The 18,319-nt window shown below is 38.1% G+C and overlaps 1 protein-coding gene across 5 annotated transcripts in view; it reads right to left on the minus strand.

Annotated features, from left to right (window-relative positions):
- Positions 1 to 18,319, minus strand: part of FBXW7 (F-box and WD repeat domain containing 7) — a 253,244-nt gene that overhangs the window by 145,770 nt on the left and 89,155 nt on the right. Inside the window, exon 1 of one of the 5 annotated variants that reach the window (XM_090036392.1) lies at positions 1,678 to 1,774. The exons of the other annotated variants lie outside the window; for them this stretch is intronic. Coding sequence (XP_089892518.1) covers positions 1,678 to 1,770 — 93 coding nt within the window. The 5' untranslated portion in view covers positions 1,771 to 1,774. Of the gene's footprint in view, positions 1 to 1,677; positions 1,775 to 18,319 lie in introns of those variants that run through there. 5 annotated transcript variants of the gene reach the window in all.

The raw sequence follows: 18,319 nt of genomic DNA on the forward strand, positions 1-18,319 counted from the left end.
TACGTGACTTTCATTGGATGTACCTGAAGACTCTTTCTTCTCTTCTGACAGTCTTCCCATCAACAGTGATGTCAAGACAATCTGATTTACACCATGCCAGCACAATTTCTCAACAAGACAAAGCCAGAACACACAAGAACAACCCTTCTAGAATAGGGAGCTTTTTGGTAGAAATTATTTTTTTCAAAGACTAAGAACACGTAAAATCCCATTCATTCAGTCCTGAACATTTAGCTGAGGTATGCCAATGCTTAAAAAACACAGGGTCCACATGGCAAAAGATATACAGTTGTGCATTATCAGCATACGGATGATATTCTATCTGCATTTAGAAAGGATTATTCCCCAAGAGATTTCATACACTGGGAAAGAGTAGCTATCATTTCAAATCCTTCATGACAACAATCCCAGCTCAGCCTACATCTCTCCTGTTATTTACTATGCTCCTTTCAATCTTCTGTTCTTACTACTCCCTGTCTCTCATCCTTTGCCTACTGCCTTAACTTGTGTTTTACCTTACGGCAGAAAGAGACTTCCACTTACTGTCAGCATTTTCTTAACATCACACCATCCTTTCTACATCTGTGTTCTTATTTCTCTATTCAGACTCGCTAGTTAAATTCAGTTTTTTTAATATTTGGCCCTGTCTGAGTAGGATTGAAAGAACTTTTGGGACATGCCCAGTGTTATTTTTAATAATCTCTAAAGAGAGCATCCTAATTTTGACTTGTGTTTGAATAAGAAAAGAATATTATTAATCAAAACTATGGAAATATCAATTAAAATTAGCTTAAGTTAATTTATCTCAACAGCCACAGGCTTAACTTGCATAAAAGATGTCTTTTCCATACTACCTTATCTTATATCACATCATCATCCTGAATTGAGATAGGGACCATTTACTCGTTTGTTCACTGCTGAGGACAACAAAACTCTGATTAGAGCCAACTGGCACAGCCACAATGTAATTAGGAAATTTCTTCCATTATCACTAAACCAAACAGTGACGCTCCTAGCTCCAGTATACACATTGGAAATTATCTCCCAAAATGTTTACAATGTATACTTTGGAAAAATACTACTCCAATAAATTCAAATATACTAAAAGATATAATAATATAAACATACTCCTCCTTCCATTAGGACACTAACTTGCATGTTCACATAGCAACCCCAAGAAAAGTCAAAATCTGCCAAGCAAGCCTGTAGAAGAAAATCTTTTGGTGGAACAGTCAGTGGAGGCTAGTTTTATTCAGCACAATCCATTTTCCAGTTATCATAAGTAAACAAGACATTTTACAAAGGAAAAGATACGAATGCAGGGCATTAAGAAGAACATGTCATATTAGCACCTTCAGCAGAACATAGTAGAGCCCAAACTAGTCTGCATGAAATCTCTGAAATGTCCAGTCAAACAGTGAACAAAATAAAATCTTGCAATATACACATGGAGAAATCCATCAGTGTAATCACATGAAAATAACGCTTCCTCAGTTTACTCTCTACATTTTTTTTTTTTTTTTTTTTTTTTTTTTTTTTTTTTTTTTAGGGGAATGGGTCTGTGCCATACAATAACACTAGGAAACCTAGAAGAAATACATTACAACTTCACTGGCTTGGATTAGATGGAAGCTTTGTGTATTTTGTAAAGGAACTAAAGATTGCCTATATATTTACCTTAAAAATGTAAAATCTGTATTCTCCATGTGCATATATCCTGTTAACCCTTTCTTTGTTCAGCACTGTCCATTCAGTGGTCACTGGGGACATACCCCTGGAATAAAAAGCACAAGTGCAAGCCCTCAATACTTACACAGCGGCAGGAACAACTAGTTAAGAAATCAAATCCACCTAATGAATTAAAACTTAAAAGTGCACAACACACTAGGTTGTAAAACCAGCCTCTGAACAATTAAAGCCTTAACCAGATATGTAGCATCTTTTTCTTCATTAGGTTCTAATGTTTTCAACCAGATTTTTAAAACAAAAATCAGTATATGAAAGGCAACTGGCTTTCTGTACAAATGAAGAACTGCCTAACAGATGGGTAAGTTTTTGTGCATTAATTCCCACCTCAGCCCCCAGTCCTTACACACCAGCTCCAACCTATAAGGGGTGACAGCCAGAAACAATCTTCAAGCTACCACTACCATTTGAGAATCTCAATATGATTTACAAAACGTTAGTAACCCAAAAGTCTTGAAAAATAAGTCACATATATTTTAAATGAGACAGTAGCAACAGTCTCTGTTCAAGGATGACAAATATTTTAAATCCCTGTTTTCCATGAATGGCTTCATAAATATGATCCAGTTTTCACATGTACAAAATATCACTATTAAACACCAACTATTTAAAAATAGTTTTAGAATTAGCACTGAAACAACGTAAGGTAAAAAAGCTGAAATATAATATGAAAAAAAATGAAAGACTTGATTTGGCAGAACGATGAGTTGGGATTAAGTAAGAAGCAGGTAAAGTTAAGAATATAATTCATTATACATAATGCTAACTGTTAGCCCGCATATTTTACCAGTGATTAAAGAAAAATGGAGGCAGCAGGTACTGTTGAAGAACTCCTGAGAGCTCCTAAATATACAAGCAGCAACTGAAAACATATAACAACATGATATATCAGCCCTGTAACTATTCAGGCTTTATGAAAGGGGCAGTACAGTTTCAGTGCAGAATGGGTGCATCTACATGAGACACTTTACCGAGCAGAAGATTAATTTGCTACAGTAAAGCATTGCTATCTACACATGCACAAAAACTGGGGAGCAGTAGACTAATTTATTATGCTACCAGATAGTCCCATCAGATACAAACAAGTGGTATCCCACATCACAGTAAATTACCGCACTTAAACACACATGTAGACAGCAGTGTTTGGATTATTTGAGCCGGAGTATATTCAGTCACATTAAGTGCATGTGCAGATGCGTACACTGAAAAGTACCAGCTCCACTCTTGTAAACTACACTTCGTGCAGGATGGGAAAAAATGAACACTCTCCCACCCCCAGGTTATTAATAATCCTATTAAATGTTTTTACTCTACCACTTCAAAATCTCTCAGCCTATAGCTTAAAAAGATATATTTAGATGTATATTTAAGGTAGAGAGAGAAGGAAGGAGAACTGCATCTTAAACATTCACCAAGTTGCTGAAACTTAACCTGTTAACTTGCTTTCATTTTCAATTCCAGGGATAGAGAAAAGGAACTATGAAAATCAAGTCATATATTATTTATCCAGAGCAAAACACTTTGTTCTTCCTCCATTTCCAGTATCTTCATATCTGGTATCTTCACAATCAAGGGTTCCACAGACTACTTCAACAGAGAGGGATCCCAAACTCTTTCAACGCACATTACTCAAAACACTGCTGGGCTCTTAGTGCTTTTTTACTGTGCATCACCAAGATGAATTCCACATAATGTTTTTTTGTTTACAGGTTTCCCTCACTTTATGCTGTATATGCATTCCTGGAAAACAGCACATAACTTGAATTCGCATAAAGGAAACCCACTTTAAAATGTAACAAATAGGGTATGTTTCAAGACCGCGACTGTACTGACCCCCAGATCCATTTCTACTACTTTCACAGGACAATTTTGTAACTCACCAACAGCAGACAGTACACACAAGCAGTGGGTGGTGGTGAACGTTACCATAATGGGGATGGCAACTACAGAAACACATCGCAGATGATAAGCAAGGAGCACAGATCAACACAGGAAACTATATTTTGGCATGCATCACTCCCACAATGCACTGCACAAAGCAGCTGACTGTGGGCTTCCACCACACCAATCACATAAGAGTGAATTTACCTTGCATATAACGAATTTTTGGTATAAAAAAGGTCATTGCATAAGAGCAAATTTGCACATACAGAACCTACATAAAGAGAGGGAAATCTGTATTATCATGAGAGAAAATCAGATAAAAAATTTAACCTTGTAAACAAGGTACTTGCTGACAAACAGCATGCAAGAGTGCCAAATTTGAAAGAAAATTAAATCCAAGGCCCTTAAAGAGATGCTGGCCCTTGCCCAACCGTACTTTTATCTGTCTTCCAGAAAAGAGTCAGAAATGGTGATAATTATTTATTTAACAGTCTTAAATTGCACCCCCTGGAAACCTTCTCATTTCAGTGACAGAGCAGAGCGAGGCTAGTGGCAAGGGCACTTGAGAACTTTGGGTTTAAAGGCAACCCTTGCTTAGTGCTCTTAACTAGAAACAAGCATTAAGTGAAACTGAAAGTATCTGACAACCCACGATGGCGACCACAAGTGTTTTTAATGGCGACTGTGAATGTGATAACGAAACTCACTGAACACGAAATAGAATCAAGTATCAATTTAAAATGAGTATTATAGTGAAATAGTGCTAAGCAAAACAGCATTAACCGGGGGTTGCCTGTAATTCCCAGCTCTTCCACAAGCTATCTGCAACTCTTTGGCCAAGTAATTGTAGGCAATGACATGCCTAGATAATAGGATAGATACGTAAAGGGATTTGTAAGAGCACTAACAGAAGCCTAACTTCCATCAATGTAGTACATTCTAGAGAACTTGGGGATGATCTACACTTAAGTTTATACCAGTAGAGAACTATTTCAGTTAGGAATAACTACACAGTTGCCCTGGTACAACTCCCTCCTGTGCCCTCCCAACCTCTTCCTGACTGTGGCCATGCAAGTTTTGCTTACTCCCATTTGTGTTTCTGAGAAGAGCTATGCCAGTATCAAGCAACTTTTTATCACCAATTACTACATCCACACTGAGTGGAACAGAGAAGGTTTGTACAGCCTTAACTATACTAGTATATTATTTGGTAAAATTCTTGTTCACCAAAGAAAAGAAGTCCTTTATTTTGTCCCATATAAGACTCTCCACAGAATTTTTACATTGCTTGTAGCTTATTCCGAGTGCAGCCACATGTTCTGACTGAGTTAGCAAATCTCTATACAAAGAAGAAACACTTTCTTCTCATTTTTCTCTCTAACAGCAGGTACCTACTTGTCTGAAGTGGCCAGGCACAATTCTGGAAAGCAGGCAAGGGAAAAAACTAAGATAATTTAGATTTGAGCTAAACTTCCTTTTGCAAATTTAAATGTTACTTTGACCATCCTTTCCCAAATAAGCCAGTATGGTCAACTGCCTGCAGAACATCACCTAAGCAGAGACTCTTTTCTGATACTTCTGAGCATTTTTCCTCTTTTTGGTCCTAGGTTCTCCTTGACTATGTGATAAATATAAAGTGGGGCTGTCCTGTATCACTATTCACTAATGCTACATCACCACACAAGGTAGAGATGGCACAGCACCTATTCTAAAGTGCCTTAATAAGTTTCCAAATATGAACAGAATGCTTTGAAGTCAAAGATGGATGAATAGTCATCACTGAAGATCTCTCATGTCTTCCTTTTTATGCACGTCTCTGGGTATCCTTTACACAACTGAACAATAAAAAGAATAGTTTCCCCCACCCTCTATCACCTTTTTTGTTGTTGTTATAGAGAACTTGTGGTTAGTGGAGACTGCATGATAGGTGCACATGTACCACATATGCATGAAAACTGAATCAATTTTAGATAGCAATGTCCATTAGAGTCAGGGAAGTGTCATGTTTCTTCTTGGTGAGGTCCTGTACAAAGACAAAAAGGGCAACTCCAAATCTATCAGGCTGGCAGTTCAACACAAAGTATTAACTACAACACCCTGAGCCCATATTTACTAGACAGTAAACAACAATTTTCTCTTCTTTTGAATATACATCAGTGTGGATTCCACCAAACAGCAGAAATTGCAGCTGTACCAAAGAGTTTGCAGCATTGCCTTTCCAAATCCCACGACTGACTGAGATGCCATGTCAAGTACATAAAAAGTCACCATTTATACTATACTGCTGCAGAACATTTCTGAAGGAAGCCAACAATAAGGTCTGGACCCTGATGGAACATGCATTCAGGGCCAGAAGTACAGGACTGTCAGACATCCGACACCATGTGAACTCTATGGTCTGTTTCAACAGTTTCTGGGATGAGCAAGTCTGACTTTCTGATGCTTTCAATAGCTATGTCCCCAAAGATAAGAAAAATCCTATTAAGGAAGTAAAACAGAGCTCTGGTACATCCAGAGTACACAGAGGGTAAAATATAGACCTGCATGTTATTGATCAGTAGTAGTTTTGGAAAAAGATTGGTAAAAAGTAATTGGACCAATTCAGATGGAATTCTGGGACCATTTCAGGCTAGATTGTTTCATCACTGTCTTTAACTTTTTGCCAGTCAAGTGACATATACAGTAGTTCAGCCATTTAAGACTTGAATATCACTAACTCTCCATACCAATATTGTGGCAAACAGAAACACTGTTTGGAAGGTACGGGAGCAGAAAGCACCTTTTGACAAGCATATGAAAGGTTGATCCATGAACCTGAGAGAAATAATAGTAAGATATCATGGGGGTGTCTGGCACATAAATAAGGAGTTAGCACTATTAAAAAATAAATAAATAAAAAAAAATAAAAATCAACACTGTGGCCACTAGTGGATTTTTTGAGCAATCCATATTGAAAACCTTTTTAATTCTGAAGGGAAGATCCTTCTAACAGATTTTCTGTTCTGTATAAGAATATGCTGCACCTGCTAAGAGTGCTTTCTCTATGTTGTTCATCTAGCCATCAGGAACAGGGACTGGGTCAGGATACAGGCTATGGTTGAAAGATGCTACTACATTCCAGTAGAAGGAAAGATGCATGGAAAGCTGGCTGAACCTCTGAAGCAGGTATGATACCCAATATTGTCTCATCTAGAACAAGGTTATCATGGCAACTGCAGCCCTGCCCCATTTGACACTGGGGAGTTAGAGAAATAGGTGGGAAGACAAAGAGAACGCCTCAAGACTCCCAGAAGAGAAAAGACAACTGGTGGAAATCCTGGGTTTACACCTCCTCTGGCATAAATAAATCATCACAGAATGATGAATGGATTGTTACATTGAGAAAAACCGAAGTCCTAATCCTGGTTCTTCCATTTTTTCCCCATAATTTGGACTAGTGCGAGTCATCTCATTTCTCACTCATTCCTCTGAGAAAAAGAGATCATCACAATGATATTGTCAAGATTATATTAGTGAAAAAAAAAAAAAAAAAAAAAAAAAATCAGTGGGGTTCTCACTAAGCGTTTCCAAAGCTCAATGGCTTCTAAAAATGTTGGGGGTGGGGGTTGATTAAGTAATTCCATTTCTGATGTGGTGTATTGCCAAAAGAATGTCTATCATGATTTGCATTGCAGTTTAGTCTACTTATATGGTTATCAAATAAGAGATCAAGTCACTTAAAAGCATAACACAATGCCACTTCCAAGTTGTTTACATTATAACAAGCACCATTATCCGCATAACAATTAAGCACATAGACTGCATTAGTTCATAGACTGCTGTAAGATCACCAAACTCCACTTAACCACTAGCACAAGACACAAGGGAAAACCAGCTGTCAAAGTACTACTATTAAAAGCCTCAACAGTGACAAGAGCCAGTCGATTTCGGGGCTCCCTGCCTCATTTTCTCCTTTCTAATAACAGCCCTTAAACTGAACAACTTGCTTCATTTTCAGGGCTTCTGACAGCAGCCACAGAAGTGTCTCTGTGTGGACACTTCCTCTCCACTGAGTGCCTTCTTTGGTCCACTTTTGGAAACGAATTAAGCTAAGGTTCAAAAAGGTACTTTTAGCGAAGAGTAAGTTTGACCACATGGGTTGCTAGTGTGAATAACTGCCATACCCGAAATTCATGTCGTCTTAGTTCCCCAGCAGCTTTCCCAGTAGACAAGTCCAGATTTAAACTGAGCCAGTTTTTCAAAGCCAGAGCACCTCAAGCAGCTCTTACAACCTATAAACGCATCTACCTTCTAGGAGCAAAGAAATGGATAGGATGACCCAATATGTAGATTTGCTACATCTCTGACAGGAATTAGATTAATCTTATAATGGAATAAGAAGCTTACATCCTCAGGACAGGCACATACTTCATTTAAGAGCAGAATAAGCTATAACATGATACTGAAGAATTCACCAACTACTTGCAAAGAGGAAAAAATATGTGCGTGTATTTCTGAGTAGGAAAGAGGGTACAAAAATTCTGATTCTTCGAAAAGGCGTATCAACTAGTCTCAGCACATGGGCTCTCTGCTTCTTTAGCATAATAGCCAGCCACCAAACTGCTACCAAATGGTCTCTGAGGAAGTTCTCCCAGGCAACAGAATTCCAAAGAACACAATTCACACTCATTAACTGGACCCAAATAGCAAATTTCTTACCACTTGCCACAGCTCTCAGCTTTGCCCTTTAATTTTAAAACTAAACAAATTTCTAACCTTTCTAAATGCAAAAGTAACCTGGAAGCATTGACCAATGGTAGACCAATGCTCATTTGGGTCTGCAATAGCCCTAAACCAGTGACTCAGAGGTGTGAACGTGATCTCAGCCACCTCATTCATGGCCCCACTAACTCTACAAGGGCATTGACATATAAATACTTTTTGGTTTTTTTAAGACACTAGACAATTCAACATTTTTCTACAGAATGTATTATTTCGCTGCAGCTGTATGTCCTGCAAGTTAAGGACAGTGGAGCAGAAAAGATGAACTGCTGAAGATTTCCCCCTTTGCAGACACACAAAGGCCAGAGAAAGGAGATTCAGCACTGGGCAGAGTATGTGGACCAACAAAACCATCCTCAAAAATAATAACTGATTAGAACAAATTAATTGTATACCTCAATACATTTATTGAGCTATCAGACACATCCCTGTGTATATTGGGTCCGGAAGAGATGGGAACAGAAATTATTTCATGGAACTACAAGAAGAAGTTAAGCACTGCTAAAGAATGCAAGAGCTCTAGCCACAAAATTTGGTCCCATTCAACTGCAGAATGTAGAAGGCCCCTTTTCATGCATTCTCATCATTTTCCAGCATTAGTTGCATTCATTATCAGACAATAACCAGGAATTCAGGTCACCTCTCAGAAGTCATAATAAAAAGTATTATAATAAAAATTAAATAAAAAGGGAAAGGTAGGAATAATAGACTATCAGAGGGGTCAGCAATGTTTTTGGGCAGAGTACCAAAAACACCCACAACCTTGACTTGTAAGATACTGGCATGCTGGGGAGAGGAATGGGGCAGCAAGGAGCCATGAGGGGCCTGTTCTTTGTTTTGGCAGTACATCACCAGCCCCTTCCCCAAGGCACAAGTGCCAGAAAAATGCAGTTGTGTGCCATGCTCTGTCATACATGCCAGGGATTGCCTACCCCTGGTCTATCCTAAGTAAACTGAACCATTTCAGTTTCCACAACTGCAGCATCATTGACACATACCATCACAAATGCTGACAAGGAATCATGATGGTCAATTTGTTTTTTAAAATCCCAAAGTACATTTGCAAATTGCTTGTTTTCCTTATTTGTAGCCATATAAATAAAATCCCAAAGTACATTTGCAAATTCCTTGTTTTCCTTATTTGTAGCCATATAAAGAACATGTTTGTTTGGGGGCAGGGGTTTAGAGAAGATTCAAAAACAAAATCATCCCTTCTCTAGAAGAATGCTTCTGTCAAACAAAATTTCTCCCATGCTAGAGCAAACTGGGGACACTTCAGACTGCTGCTGGCCTTGAACACACCTAGACTGATTACTCATGGCTGCTGAACAGACTTCATTAGGAAACCCTTGTTAAGAACCACTCCTGATGATGGAAAATATCTACAATTTAAATTACTTGCTCAGAGATTCTCCTAACTGGTCAAATGAATGACAAATTAACGTACAATTAGTTGAGCACATCCTTTACCGAGTACCTACTTTGTTTCAATTTTTATATTCCCTTCCCTCAACTTTTTGTACCTTACGCATCAGGCCAAACCAAAATTGTACACTCTTCAGGGAATCAACTGTCTTCACTGCCTTATAAAGTTTTTAATGGTTTCTGGATATTTGCTTAGTAATAGCAGCAACAACAGAAGGAAGTAACAATGCAGCTGATGTGATGTCTAATGTACTATTCCCAAAGTGTTAATGCCTCCCACCACAGGAGCTAGTAAGTGGCTTATCCATGCCTGCTCACATAGTACACTGTTGCTGTAATAGTATCAATTACCTATACTATACAAATACTCTGTAGTTGATGGGTCCAATACGTTGCTAAAACCTCTCATATACTGCTGAAGTTTTATACTCCAGCCCCCAGATTCTACACATTTAAAAGGTGATATTACTGAAATTTGTTTCTCTGGTGTTTTGGGGCATACTACCTTTTATATTACCCTCATTTTGCTACAGGCATATTTTCACATTCCATGAAATCCACAAGAAATGTTTTAGCTTAGTCTCTATAATTCATGATCAAGGAACTCCTCCCACAACTGTAGATCAGAGACTGACAGAAAGTAATGTAGTTAAGAAGCTTGTACATAGCGTTACACAAGTTTATGCAATATTTCACAGACAATAGTCACGATCTCCTCATATAATAACAGACTGCAATTTAAAATGAATACAAGACAAAAAACTTACACTCGCCATTTGGAACAGGAGGTTAGGGACAATGAAGGAGGAACACATTCAAAAGAACCACATAAAAATGATGTACGCACTTGGAGCAGTATACATCTGCATCCTATTAGTTCCTTTTACTTTAGCACTGATCATTTTATTAACAGCATTAGCATAGGAATGCTGTTAATAAAATGATTTTTGGTACAGGAACCAATGAAAATGAAAGTGGGTTTTGGGAAGGGAGATGAAAGAGAAATGCAAAGCTGTGTGGCAGGCAGAATTGGAGAGAATATTCCAGACATATGAGGCAGTATGTGAGTAAAGCAGAAGTACCAGAGAAACACTGTCTAAAGAGCAGAATAAATGATACAGCATAAAGCCTGAGGAAAGTAACAGGAGATAAATTATTAGATGTATGGAAGGCAGGGGCGGAACTATCCAGAACTCATAGCCAAGAAAGTGCATTATTGATCTACTGCATTATGCATAGCTTTAGAAAAAGAGAACTCAGGGATAAGTGGTCTAACATAGCCATTTTTATATTTAGTAATAGCTGCAACAGCAAGAATAGTTCTTTCATAACATTAGTACTTGATTGTTCCTTTTTGAGTACAGAAAGCCAGTTTATCTTGAAATAAAATAAACAATGTCAAAGACCAGTAATTCAATTCTTTAATTTAATGGAATTTAAAGCTTCTAAAACAATGGACATGGGGGAAGTTGGAAAACAATGCTTTTGTAATATGCTAGCTACGTCGTTTAGGAAACAAAATAATTATGTACGGGTTACCAGCTTTAAACAGCTCTTGGATGAAGATGACAGGACAGATTAATTTATAACAAACATGACTCCAGCCTTCAGAAACAGCACATTTCAAGATTGCCCAGCTCGTCGCCTAGTAGTTTCCCCTGCTTTGTCACCCAGTTCCAATTTGTGTAAAGCTGTATATGAACCTAATGTTTAAAAGCTGTTTGATGAAGTCTCCAAGGTGAACTTTTGTGAAAAAAAAATCCCCAGTCCTCACCTTATGTTTGTTATAGAAAATCAACTCATTTAGAGAAGACTTCAAATACCAGTTTGACACCAGAGACCAAAGGAAACCATACTGAATCTGAAAGTGACCAACTCAGAATGCAAGAATAAAAGACAGAAATAACAATGCTTATTTGCGATAGAGGCAGGAAGAAGAAAAATGTCCCCAGTATTTATTTGACCTCATGGCAGAAGCAGATTCTACAGACTGGAGTTTTTCTTAAAGCAAAACCAAAAAGGCTACTACTTCTAGCAAATTTATATTAACGTTGAAGTACAAAAGCTGCACCATTTTCCTTGCCTCATACAAAATTAAAAAGCCTTAGGTGGGCAAAACTCACTGCAACAACTCTTGGCGGCCAGTCAGTAGTATACTGCAAACCTAGACTCAACAGGCAAAGCCATTATTTATCTTGCTGCAGCTCACCCATACTTCAAACCAATGTAAGCTTACAGTGGCAAATAAAGACTTTGCCAGTATACCAGATGTAAAGTGGTCATCCTGTCTCATCCTTCCACTCCTCCTCCCCCCTGTATGTTGACCTTCAGCATTAGGATATGTCCAAGTTCAGCAACAATCAGTAGGCCCAGGCAGTGTGTCATGGAGAGCAAGGCATTCTGGGAATTGTAGTTCTCTACAGCTGCAGTAGAGTTTGCCACCGATCAGCAGAAACCCTCACCCTATTTTTTTTTTTGCTACCAGAGCCCATGTTGAGAGGATAAAAAGAATGTTGATTTCAGCAGCAAAAAAAAAAGGGGGGGGGTGTCAACTCCATCCTCAGAAGCAGCAAACTCCACCATCATTCTACAAAACTACGATTCCCAAAATGTCTTGTGCTCCATGACAAATACTGCCAAAGCTGGCTGCTTTCTGCAACCAGGAAGTCCTGATGGAGTGAGGAAAGAGGGTAAAGTGTCCGCTCCACATCCTTCTGGTGCACCTCCCCCCTACTTCAGGTGGCCCTAAGTGCACATGACCTGTCCTTCCACCCTATGTTCCACTATTGGTGTCTACAATAGCCCAGCACTATTAAAACTGCACTGAACCAACCACAGAGGCATATTAACCATGGCAAATCAATATAATGTACACAAGCCCTACTACATGCTTCCTTTCCTATCAGAAATACCGTATTTTCTAGCAATTTAAGAACCAAATTTTTAAAACAGCCAAGATGTAAGTGCTTGCCTAATTTACATACACTATTATCATAAGTATGTACACCAAGTCAGGTATTCACACATTAAGTGGACAAATGAAGGGCAAAAGAATGGAGCCACTTTGAGTTTCTGTAGCAAAAGAAGGTAACTGCAACACCAACTTCACTAAGCTTGGGGACCTTCACAGACTAATTCCTTAGTTGTGATAAAATACTGACTATAAGCCGATCTGTAAACCATGCTTGCCCTGTTGTATATTTTTAAAGAGTTCAAATGAGTCATTTGCATTTTTGAGGTTTGTTAGTTTCCCATAAATACTGGCAATACCACTTATTTTTCCTCATTCAAATATCTCAGTAATATTGCAGTGGCTACAAAGATACTGCTTTTTGTGAGTACCAATTTTGTTTTGCTGCTTCCAATGCATTCCCTTCTATTATCTAGTGTTGTCCTTCTGAGACTGTAAATACTCTGAGTCAGGGACAATCTACTTGTTGTACCAGACAGGGTCTAGGAGAAAAGGGTCCTGGCTATTGAAGCCTGGACACTGCTTTTGTACAAAATTCTTACTCCTATTAGCAAAATATCTTCTTTGAAAGTGAAGGTAGTTTCTAGGTCAGTTCTGTAAATTATTAAAAATGCAATTTAGCTGTCTCTATCAGCAAAATTTGATTCTTATGATCTACTGATGTGTGTTTTTTTCTGGATATACAATTAAAAGAAAAGATGCTATGGTTTCAATAATGCTGACAACTTAGGGTAAAACAAGGAAATTAGAAGCCAATAATTCTGAAACTATTCAAGTAATGGAATAGAATAAATAGTTAATATCTATTTTCAAGATTTGTTCATTACATTTAAAAAATTAAGTGATGTTATATTAAACTAACATAATAGATGTGAAAGCTGCAATTGGTGGGGTAAAATATGCTACCTTCTCTGTCAGTTGTTTCCCTATGAAGGGCAGAAGAACCAAGAAACAAAGAGCATTAAATGCCCACTTTTCCTGAAATAGTACTTTTGCTTATTTTAAATGAGGGTAAAGAACAGAGAATATCATTTATAAATTACATGAGGGAGAAAAGAAATAAAAGCTACTTGAGGGAAATGAGAAAGCAAAACCCTTGCACAATTCAAATTTTCTTATCAACTTAGCCTACCCCAAAATTACTTTTCTTCTAGTAAAAACTACAGATTAATTACATTATACCTTTCCCTGGAGGCAGAATCAAAACCGTCAGTGAAGGGAAGATAAATGATCACACCCCAAAAGAACCAGTCAGTTTGAGCTCCCTCTAGAAGGGCTTTGAAGAACTAATTCTCCTGAGCTTTGAACAGTTCATTAAACATAACAAGAAACCAATATAAATACTTCCTACCACAGAGTGACTTCAAATTCCATTGCAAACACCTGTCAACAAATCCTCTGTACCAAACACTGGCACAGATGGGAAAAAGAGAAAAAAAATGCAAAATAATGGCTCTCTTCTTACAGATGGCTGTGAACAACCTCGAAGGTAAAAAAAAAAAACCCAAAAACTTGGGGGGTACACTAAAAGAAGTTTTCATATTCTTTTGTTAGAGAAGCTCACAAATCCATTACAAAAGTGCAATAGCAGTACATAACTACATAACAGAAGAAAGGATGAATAATTACAGACAACATGAAGAAGATAAATGCTATGCTAACATAGGATGCAAAGGTTTTTCCAAAAGTAGGAATTGATAAAGAAAACTTCAGGGAAATTTAGTGGCGGGACAACCAGCATCAGGGAGCTGCTGGGGTTAATCCAACCATTCTTCATCCCTCCACCATTGACATGCATCCTCAGTGGAGCACCATATACTGGAGTTTGGCAGCAGACCTTTCTCTGGCTCCCCACGCTCCTGAAGCTCCAGTTTCTCCAAAAACCCTGCAGGCCAGATGAAGTACCTCCATAGGCAGGATCCAGCCTACAGGCCCCATCTTTGACACCCCTGTCAGAGAAAGGAAATGCTGCACTCATTTGCTGCTGTTAGGATGCAAGAAATAGCTGTCATTTAAAAGTTTCACACACAGACATTTTAGGTTCAGATTCAAACTGCTATAAGAACTACAATATACACATTGTCCTCATCCTCAATGTACTCATATTAATGGTCTTTATACCTGACTTAATGGAGACCAACTCCCTGAAAATGCCCTTGGTACCTAAAGCTTTTCTGGAAGCTGAAATCATTATTTATGAATTCATCCCAGTCAACTCCAAAAAGCACATCTGGCTCACATGACTATGGCACATCCAATTCCACAGACAACCCACAACGTGATGGAGGTAAATCATCAACAGCTGAGTCAATTGGTGGGTGGGGGGAAAGGTGGAGGAGACATCCTTCAGTACATTTCTAGAGCAGAATTTGAACTTGAGCCTTTAGACCTGTCAAGACACTGCAACTACTCTGCCACAACACCCCAGCATGCAGCCACGTAACTGTTTCAACTGATGCCTGCTCAATACTATAATCCTAATTATATTTATCCAGGCAACTCCTTCAATGATCAGGTTCTGATCACTTTCGTTTGCAGGAAGAATGGTGCTCTGCACATGAACTAGAACAGAGAATCTGGGCATGTTCTTGAACAGTTTGGGACCTCTAGCCCAAGGTCTGCTTTCTCTCTTCTATCTTCCAAATGGTCTTGGATGAACTGTGAATGGAAAAGACAAATATTGTAATACTTTGATAATAGCTGAAAGGGCATAACTATGGCTGTGCTTCTTGGTCTCTTTGCAAACATGTCTTTTATTGGACATCCCAGGTTCCAGTGCTGCACTAAAAAGATTAAATTAAGATTATAGTCTTCCATCTTGATCTTTTTCCTACTTAATCTACCTGCTCTGACATGTAGGTCTGCTTTTATTCATGAGGCTGAAAAGGATAAAAGGAAGAGACAACTTGGACCCAAATAACAAAACTGAAGACCTCCCCTACAACCTCCCTCTCTCTCCTCTGTCCCTCTCATAAAACAGGTGACCTGATGTCCTACATTGGCTGATTAGGGTTAGTTAGAGTTTCTAGTTGCTCTAACCTCAAGCGAAACAAAAGCAGTTTGGAGATATGTTTGCTCATTATCTGTAAAAAAAAAAAAAAGTTGCTCCCTCAACATTCCCTTTAGTCTAGGAACCTGACAAAGACTGTCACTACCAAACCTCTTCAATTTTTCACATCGTGTAATCTTCTAGTTACCAACCTTCTCACAAACCAAAAGGTAATCATAATATTCCCTCCAACACTGAGACTGGAGACAATAGGTATGATTGATCCTGTAGGGTCAAGATTATGAGGAACAACTTAGAAAGAAATGTAGCATGTGGACTGCCATCCACACCCCTATGTTGGCATGCAAGCAAAATTTCCATAAGAAGCCCTGATAGATGTCATAGGACTGACTGTACAGTATTGCGGCTAACAGTTCATGCAACTCATCATCTCTCAAAAGAAGAGGAAAATATTTTAGTGTTTGACAACTTTAACAAGGCATTAAGTTTCTTGATGGGACAAAAAAAAATGTTCAAAACAATACAAGTTATTCTTACTCAACTCATAGACAAGAGGGACAAAAAAGCACCTTACTACTATTCTGATTTTTCATTTTTCAAGCACCCTTCAAATAGTGCTGTGTATAAGGGCCAAAGAAAATAACAAATCAAAAAAGACATATAAAGTCAGTAATATAAATCATCTCTTAGGTTAGGTGTGGATACAGAATGAGAAACAGCTAGCGTCTAATTTGAACATCTGTAGAAAAATTATTTAGGAGTCCTATGTGCCTTAATGGTTGGAACAAACAATTAAACATTTAGAGAAAGTAACTACAGAGGAAGTGCATTTCTATGAGATCTTATTTTGCTCAAAAGTCTAGACTAATCTAAAAAGCAAAGTATGAACATCTGCTGGAAAAAGACAGACTTTTGCTATGAAGACAGAGAAAACTACAACACAAAACAGAGCAGGTGTTCTTTTTCCCCAATGGATTTAGTTGTTTTTATGCTAAAATAGTCTGGTTCTTAAAGGACTAGTGCTCTACATGGATTTGGACATGACAAGCCAAACCAAAGATCTTCCCTTACACAGTGATCAGTCACCAGAAACTGAGCTGCAACATATGTTATCACTAAATGTCCTGCTGTTCTGTTCTTCCACAAAGGCTTAAACCTCTCTCTCTCTTTTAAAGACTTCTGCAGCTGACTCAGAATGAGCAGCATCCCATCTCATTCTCTGTCCTCAGTGCCTAGAAACTGGCAATTCTTATGAGCAACACTAACTACAATTTCCTCCCAGGTAAATCCAGTTTCTTAATTTCCTTTTATTGAAATGAAGCGAAAATCATAAGCCCATGTCCTACATGTCCTTCTGAGAACTGATAATGCAAAGGACAGGAAGTTTAGCAAGGGAAGAGCACTGGACTTTCATCAAAGAGATAATAAAGCTAATCAATTTATTTACAATTATAGCCAGGTACAGTGAAAAGCCGATGTCAAAAATGGGTGCCAGAAAGTCTTTATAGACAAAGAACATCAATCCCACCCTCCTATACTTCAAATCTAATATGCAACTTAAGAAGTTTTCTCTGCGATATCTGGAACTGAAGATACTCTCCTCATAATTGCAGGGAGGCTTGAAGCTTAGCAAAATAACATGGGGAAGGAGTACTTAGGTGCTCCACGTTCCTAGTGAGACACACTGAAATGGGAGCTACGATTTACTACAGTTACCTCTGCAACGCATTCTCCCTCATATACAGAATCTGCAGAACAGGGCGGATAAAAATCAACAACTTTTAACTTTGTATTTAAATCAGATTTTTTTTTTTTTTTTTTTTTTAAATCGGGTTTTTTTGTTAAGATGCTTTTAAAAAGCCTATATAAAACAGTATTAAATTTAAGATATGTTAAAACTCAAAGACATCATTATGGAATAGGGATTATAGCTTCTAATTACACAATATTTGAGACAATATATTCATGTAACTTTTTAGAAGTTTTACAAATAGGTTACAACAGGCCATGGACTATATTAGAGGCCCAATCGTATGGGGTTCCCAGAGTCTCCTGTATAGATTACTAAAGATAAAGAAAACCATGCTACCCAATGGGACTCAGTGCTCAGTCTTGAAGATCCTATTAAGCATCTCTGTGATGCTTAGTTTCAGCCCTCAAACTGTGGATTTGTTTCCAGAGGTAACATCCTTATTAACAGCAGTGTATGGGGATAAGCGATAACAGACCTGATAAACCTACCCATCAGCCTCCTTGTCTCTGCAAGTTTGACTACAGTCAAGCCCTTACCTCTCTTTAAAAGTGCAAGGTTTCAAGAAGTTAAATGAATAGAGACTATGAAACAAGAATGCACTTTTTGTAGAAGGCAATAATTAAATTGAGGCTTCCTGAGCAGTGATTTAAATCATGAATTAAATTAAATCATGAATTAAATTAATTTGATTTAAATCAAATCTGCCCTGCTGCAGAAGAGCCTGTATAGTAAGATACCGTATCTGTTCAAATCCAGGATGATCTCCCCC

This window comes from Crocodylus siamensis, chromosome 2 (genome assembly GCF_052110815.1).
Source record: "Crocodylus siamensis isolate JL-2025a chromosome 2, ASM5211081v1, whole genome shotgun sequence".
Classification (NCBI taxonomy): Eukaryota; Metazoa; Chordata; order Crocodylia; family Crocodylidae; genus Crocodylus; species Crocodylus siamensis.